General features: G+C 41.0%; 1 protein-coding gene across 3 annotated transcripts in view; it reads left to right on the top strand.

The window, feature by feature from the left end:
- The first annotated feature begins 1,924 nt into the window (after positions 1 to 1,924).
- nedd4l (NEDD4 like E3 ubiquitin protein ligase) overlaps positions 1,925 to 8,011 on the top strand; it is a 497,532-nt gene continuing 491,445 nt past the window's right edge. For all 3 annotated transcript variants that reach the window (XM_072573778.1, XM_072573770.1, XM_072573760.1), the window contains exons 1-2: positions 1,925 to 2,040; positions 2,451 to 3,479. In XM_072573778.1, coding sequence (XP_072429879.1) covers positions 3,460 to 3,479 — 20 coding nt within the window. In that variant the 5' untranslated portion in view covers positions 1,925 to 2,040; positions 2,451 to 3,459. The remainder of the gene's footprint in view (positions 2,041 to 2,450; positions 3,480 to 8,011) is intronic.

Here is an 8,011-nt window from a genome sequence, read left to right as displayed (position 1 = left end):
AATCTCCAGGGAAAACAGGCCCAGCTTATTCTGCCTCTCCTTATAGGTCAAACCCTCCAACCGTAGCAACATCCTTGTAACTCTTTTCTGAACCCTTTCAAGTTTCACAACATCCTTCCAATAGGAGGGAGACCAGAACTGCATGCAATACTCTATATTGGCTGAACCAATGTCTGTACAGCCACAACTTGACCTCCCAACTCCTATACTCAAGGCACTGACCAGTAAAGGAAAGCATACCAAATGCCTTCTTCACTATCCTATCTACCTGCCATTCCAATTTCAAGAAACTGGAATCTACAATCCAAGGTCTGTTTGTTCAGCAACACCACCCAGGACGTTACCATTGTGTATAAGTCCTGCTCTAATTTGCCTTTCAAAAATACAGCACCTCACACTTATCTAAATTAAACTTCGTCTGCCACTCCTTGGTCCCTTGGCCCATCTGATCAAGATCCTGTTGTACTGAAGTAACCTTTTTCACTGTCCACTATGCCTCCAATTTTAACGTCATCTGCAAACTTATTAATCATACCTCCTATGTTCTTATCTAAATCATTTATGTAAATAGCAAAAAGCGGTGGACCCAGCACCAATCCTTGTGGCACACCACTGGTCATAGGCCGCCAGTCTGAAAAACAACCTTCCACCACCATCCTCTGTCTTCTACCTTCGAGCCAGTTCTGTATCCAAATAGCTACTTCTCCCTGCATTCCATGTGATCTAACCTTGCTAATCAGTCATGACGAACCATGTGAAATACCTTACTGAAGTCTACATACATCATGTCCACTGCTCTACTCTCATCAAACCTCTTTGTTGCCCTTTCAAAAAACTCAATCAAGTTAGTAAGACACAATTTCCCACACACAAAACCATATTGTCTATCCATAATGGATAAGTAAGGACATGAATCAAGGCTGGATCAAGGACATGGATCATGGGTTGATGGCTGTCTGGCCATGCAAGGCAGGCAGTCACTCAGAACCTGTGATGCTCCTAGCTTAGGAATGAATAGCTGTATGGATGCTGTTTAAATATGGTACCGGAACGTGTAACCCTGGAAAGTACCAGAAGGCTCTTTGTCCCATCACATAATTTGCCAAGTGACTCGTGACTGCATATGTAATAAGCTCACTTTGAGGTTGTGTGGAGAAGCTGACCCCCAAAGCAGAAGTGATGTTTACTTCCACATTTTACACCACAAACACACTAAATATTTCACCTCAAGATGTTTTTAAGACAATATCTCAAGCACCAAACAATGATCAAACGTTAATGTAATACTAGATTATAAGGCAAAATATAATGATGAACCCATATCAAAAACACCACAGGTGAAAAATAGTGTACAACGCTGTAGAAGCCACTTTACTCCTAACATTAAATGGATTTCAATCAGATATCAAAGGATCTCATATCAGCTGAACATTCACATTCGCCTGTACCTATGTTTTGTTTTTTTTTGCTGCTGTTTACCTATTATTTACTTACCTATGCTACTTAACTCTGTCATCTGCCAGGTAACCCCGCTCCTTGGATGCCATCTGAACTGCTGTGCTTTTCCAGCACCACTCTAATCCAGAATCTATCATCTGCATGCATTGCTCGCAAGACGAAGCTTTTCACTCTGTCTCGGTACACTGTGGTGTTTTTGATATGGGTTCATCATTATATTTTGCCTTATAATCTAGTATTCCATTAACATTTGATAATTGTTTGGTGGTGCTTGAGATATTGACAAATTCAATTCAAAAGCTTGCTTATATTTGGCATTAGAAATGAAAAATGGGCATTTGGACAACAGAAGAGGACAGAAAATACAAAACCACGACACCTCACGCCAAAATTTGCATGCAGGGATTTCACCCCCGGACTCACTTGGGAGCTCACATGACTGGGAAGGGAGGTGCTCTGTGTGGACGTAATAGCTCTCAGCAGAAACAATCGCAAAATACGATGTATCCTGGAAATCTGAAATAAAAATCGGAAAATATTGGAAATATTCACGAAATAGTGATGACAATTCTGGCAGCAATGGTAAGTCATTGACCTAAAATGTTAACCGTTTCTCTCTCCACTGATGCTGCCGTACCTGCTGAATATTTCCAGCATTTTCTGTTCCTATTTTAGTTACACACCGTTTCACATCTTTGTAATTGTGTGACTTACTTTCCGTCCTATAGTTGATTTTCATTTAAATAGGATACTTCTCTGAAGGAGTGTGTTTCAAATCATTATATTTGCACGTATACCCTTGAATTCGATTGTTTTTGAAAATATGTTTTACATTGTGGTATTTGTGAGATGTTACACAATGCCTTTTTGTTGTACCGTTCCTTCCCATTGACTGCCTCTAACTGGATTGAGGAAATATTAACCACTATGTTATCACATAAGTATCATATAGTAATTCATCGTAATGATCCTGGCATAATGTGTTCCCACAGATTTCTTCGAATAGCAGTGTGATTTGGGATGCGGAATTAAACTCGATTTAACTGAGCTCGAGGGCGTTTATTTTCTATCGACACAAAAACAGAAGTTGGTGGAAAAACGTTTTCTTTTCCCTTAATTTTTATGCCATTTGCGCAATGTTCCAGGAGTCCAGTCGAGATAAGGTGATAGCAGCAATCGACTGCAGTGAACGCAGGAGATGCTTAACTGGAAGCGCCTTAAATAGCTGCTCACCTCCAACAACACCAAAGTGACTCGGCCTTTTTAAATCAACCCTGTCACAATTAAACAACAAAACAAAGATATTTTGTTAAATGAACTACCAGTTCAACAGAACTTGAATCACCATCCCCATTTACGAATGGGGAAACCTCTTATACGCTTATGCAGAGACACTGAACAGAAAAAGGAACCATTGGAAGGTGTATTCCTCACACCACGAAGAGAAGCTGAAAGAATAGAACCCCACCTCCTGTAACAATCTCTCATGAACTGTGGAACTCCCACTCGACCAAACCTGCTGCTCCTCAGCCCCGCCCATCCTTCCGCCTCGGGACGGAATCTGGGCATTTGTTTGGCTGGGAGCCGGCCGGTGCCCGCCGGCGATTGGACTAGAGGGGACGTCAATCAAGGATATCAAGTTCGGTTGCGCCATGGGCGTGGATGTAACAATGTAGCGAACGCGCATGTCTCGAGTTTCCCTGCAAGGGGGATTTGCAGGCAACGAATTTTTGTTTGCTTTTGAAAAGGAGCGATTGATTGTTCGGGGATATTCCTGGTGCATGTCTTGGCGTGTTCCCCACGCGATCACTTTGTTGTTGCCTTTGCAGGGCAGTTTGTGAAGGATATTCCTGCTGGGAGTGGGCTTTTTTGTTTCATATAAGCAGGTATTTTTTGGGGGGAAGCTTGCCCAGTGTGTATTTGTGTGCTACTTTCTCCCTCCACCCTCTCTTTGTCCCTTTTTCCGATTTGGTTCTATGGCGACGCAGATCGATACTATTTATGGGCTTTCAGAAGATGAAGTGAGTACAATTTATTTTACGATGTACATTATTTCTGATTTCAAGCGAGTACAGTTTCCGTAACCTGTACTGTAGTGACATCAAGTATAGAAAAGCCAGTGTCTGCTGTTATACTGTCAGTCATTAGGACACGAGCGTTTCTTCTATTTGTTTATCCTACTTTGTAAACACAAAATGTTAGTAATTCTCTGGCATTTAAATGTCTACTTTTGTACAAGATCTACAAAACTGACGGTTATTGTTTTTATGTGGGGTAGGTGAGGAACTTATTTTTTTGCTTTTCTTTTGAATTTTTCATTTCCTTTTGCTGTATCTGGAAAAAGGTGCAATTTATGAATTAAACGAGAAGCCACTTTTTGCCCCATCAATGACGCCGCGTAACTCTGCCTTGTTATAGCTTTAGAGCTTGAACAAAATAGTGGTTTGAGAGTTGTTTGGTAACACATATCTTTTCGGAAGAGGGAATGGTGTAGTCACTGCAGTGAGTAGGATACGTAGTGTTAGCGTGAAGAAGGAATTGGGGTTATGGGCTCAAAGACTCTAGTTTTCTACTTCTATTTAATACCAAGGAAAAACTGATAGGGTTTGTTACCTCAACTAGGGGATCTTAGCAAGGACACCCTGTTTTTTTTTCCATATTTTCGAAGTCAGCACCAAATTTGAAACTGCTTGTAATTTGAGGGAGGTTTATAGAAATCCTGGACTTTTCATTTCATGGAAAAACATAAATATACTCTGGAAAAAAAATTGGGTCTTCATTTATTTGGTTATGTTCTGAAAAGACTGTTGGTCCAACATGAGTGATATGGGTACGAAAGAATGTGCAGTATTGTAGATTAGTTGTAAGTGTGTACAGGCAATACATTAGATAATTGATAGAACAGTTATATTATGTATTTTTTAAAATGCTGTTAATGTTGACATTAACTCTTGGTGTTCCTGATTTAAGGGAGCTGACAAATCTTAGGTACTTTGTTCAAGAGACCATTTCTTACGAGTCCAGGTGTATGGCCACAATAAGATTGTTATCATGAGTTACTGAGTCAGAATTTGTGCTCATCAATATTAAGTTGCATTTATGTAACACTTAAATGTACCTAAACATTTTAAGATTCTTTACAAGAATATAATCAAGCACACATTAAAGCAAGGCTTATAAAGACTTTATCATGGTGAGCTGGTTTTAAAATCCATCTTAAAGGTGGATAGAGAGAGGGGTGGGGAAATTTAAGGAGGAAGTTCTGAAACTTCTGGCCCCAACAGTTAAAGGTCCATCAATCAGTGATACAGGAGGTAGCATTAGCATGGATCAAGGACTGCTTAGCTAACAGAATGTAGAGAGTATGGAAACTGGTCTTGAATTGGCAAGCAATCACTATTGCATGCTGCAAAGGTTGGTGCTAAGTCATTCAACTATTGGCATTCTACAGAAATGACTTAGATGCGACTGAATGCATGATACCTAATTTTTGATTGTACAAACATCAGGAGGCAAGTAACTTGTAATGAGGAAGTAGAGAGTTTGCAAATGGATATTGATAGATAAAGCAAGCTGACAAACATTTGGCCAACAGAGTATAATGAGTGTAAATGTGAACTTGTCCACTTTGGCAGGAAGAAAAGAAAAATACTGCTTTTCAAGTGGAGTGAGATTGCATACTTTCGTGGTACACAGTTTTCTGGGCATCCTGGTGCATGATCTCAAGTTAGTACGTAGTTAGAATGATTGTTGAGGAAGATAAATTGAATGGTACCATTTATTGGAATGGGATGGAAAATAAGAAAGGGAAGTTTTATTGCAGCTGTACAGGTTGGTGATCTGGAGTAATGTATTAAGTTTTTTGATCTCCTTATTTAGCATTGTTTAGAATTGGTTCAGAGAAGGTTCACTGAACTCAGTCTTGGAATGAAGAAAAGTTGAATAATTTATGTGTGGTGTGTGTGGTGCTGGAAAAGCACAACAGGTCAGGTAGCATCTGAGGAGTAGGAGAATCAATATTTCATGCATAAACCCTTTGTTAGGAATGATTCTTGACAAAGGGCTTATGCTCGAAATGTTGATTTTCCTGCTTCTTGTATGCTACCTGACCTGCACTGCTTTTCCGGCACCACATTCTCAGCTTTGATCTCCAGCATCTGCAGTCCTCACTTTCTCCTAATTTATGTCCGTACCCACTGGAGTTTAGAGAATGACAAGCAATCATATTGAAACATAAGATCTTGCGAGGACTGAATAGGCGACCCAGACGATGATTCAAACCGGAAGACCAAGTTTAAGGGGAAGAGGTCCTTCATTTAAAATGGATGAAAAAAAATGTTTTCTCATGTGTTGGTCAAGTGTTTAATTGTCTTCCCCGGAAAATGATTGAAGATCTGTTTTTTTACTTTATTTGAGGTGGAGTTAGATCAATTCATTATGGAGTGCAAACAGGAAAGCAGAGCTGAGACTACAGCTATTTCAGTTGTGTTCTTATAATCATGTCTTGCTGTTGATTTAATTTCATTTCTTTCTGCAAGTCAACATCACCCCTTGCCCATCCTTTCCATAGGACTCCTTGAATACTGCATTCCCAGCCCCAATCTCCTTGTAGCCACATCTCTGATACCTACAACGTTGTACCCAATATCAAATCTGCACTACAAGCTCATTTATCTGTTTTGTATACTGTGTGCATTCAAATACAATTCCCTCAGTCCTGCACTGATTGTCCGCTTCTCATAGTTTCTCCCTTATCTGCTGTGCCTGAAGTTAGATTCCTGATCTTTCCCATACTCTCCATCCTGTTATTTGTTCGGGAAACTTGAATAACCTCTGCTGAGCCCTCCCCAACTCCAACAAGTTTACAGTCCTTGTGACTAGTCTATTTAGCCTTTCCATTAGGGTCCTGGTCCCAGATCAGTTCAGATGGAGCCTAAAGTGAGACCCAAAACATGAACTCTTGATTTCTCTCCACTGTTGCCCAAAGAGTCAGGTGGCCTACTCCTGCCTCCTAAGTCCAGTCAGGCATGGGAAGTTGGAGATGTGCAAAGCCAGATTTTGAAAATAATTTTTATGGCAGGTTGTCACACTGGAGGTGTTTAGATGTAGACCATGGAAGAATTTGATCATAAGACTGACTCATTTCAGTTTGAGGCATTATAAGTCACCTAAGGTTGCAATGTGATTCGGTCTTTGCATGTCAGAAGATGAGGAGCCAACTTTTGAAAGAACATAATTTAATGGAAAGGATGGAAGCTGGTTTGGAAAGCGTGGAATAACATAACAAAAACTGCTGGAAGGGCTCAGCAGGTCTGGCAGCATCAGTGGAGAGAAATCAAGAGTGATGTTGACTTGTAGGAAGAAATGAAATTAAATCAACAGCAAGACATGATTATAGGGTCAGCTGGCATGGACTCTGCGCAGATAGAGTTGAGGAACCACGAAGAGAAAGTTACCCTGATGACAGTAATTTACTAACTCCATAGCAGTTGTCAGGATGTGGTGAAGAATCTAAATCAGGAGATAGAAAAGCCATGTTAGAAAGGTACAGAGAATAATCCCGGGAACTTCTATATGCAGAGGACCTGAAAAATTAGGTTGGTGGCGAATCCCAAGAAAATGAATTTGTGAAGTTTGTCCAGAATATGCTAGAATTCACCCTGCAGTTTGAGAAGGAAGAGTTGAAATCAGAGTCATAGAGGTATACAGCATGGAAACAGACCCTTCGGTCCAACCTGTCCATGCCGACCATTTATTACAACCCAATCTAGTCCCACCTGCCAGCACCCAGCACATATCCCACCAAACCCTTCCTATTCATATACCCATCCAAATGCCTATTAAATGTTGCAATTGTACCAGCCACCATCACTTCCTCTGGCAGCTCATTCCATACCTGTACCACCCTCTGCGTGAAAATGTTGCCCCTTAGGTCTCTTTTATATCTTACCACTTTCACCCTAAACCTGTGCCCTCTAGTTCTGGACTCCCCGACCCCAGAGAAAAGACTTTGCCTATTTATCCTATCCATGCCCCATATAATTTTGTAAACCTCTATAAGGTCACCCGTCAGCCTCCAACGCTCCAGGGAAAACAGCCCCAGTCTGTTCAGCCTCTCCCTATAGCTCAAATCCTCCAACCCTGGCAACATCCTTGTAAATCTTTTCTGAGCCCTTTCAAGTTGCACAACATCTTTCTGATATTCCAATAGTGGCCTAACCAGTGTCCTGTACAGCCGCAACATGACCTCCCAACTCCTGTACTCAATACTCTGACCAATAAAGGGACGCATACCAAATGCCTTCTTCACTATCCTGTCTACCTACGACTCCATTTTCAAGGAGCTATGAACCTGCACTCCAAGGTCTCTTTGTTCAGCAACACTCCCTAGGACCTTACTATTAAGTGTATAAGTCCTGCTAAGACTTGCTTTCCCAAAATGCAGCACCTCGCATTTATCTGAATTAAACTCCATCTGCCACTTCTCAGCCCATTGGCCCATTTGGTCCAGATCCTGTTATAATCTGAGGTAACCTTCTTCGCTGTCCACGAC

This window comes from Chiloscyllium punctatum, chromosome 1, assembly GCF_047496795.1.
Source record: "Chiloscyllium punctatum isolate Juve2018m chromosome 1, sChiPun1.3, whole genome shotgun sequence".
In the NCBI taxonomy this organism is placed as follows: Eukaryota; Metazoa; Chordata; class Chondrichthyes; order Orectolobiformes; family Hemiscylliidae; genus Chiloscyllium; species Chiloscyllium punctatum.
This window is presented reverse-complemented; position numbering and strand designations above follow the sequence as displayed.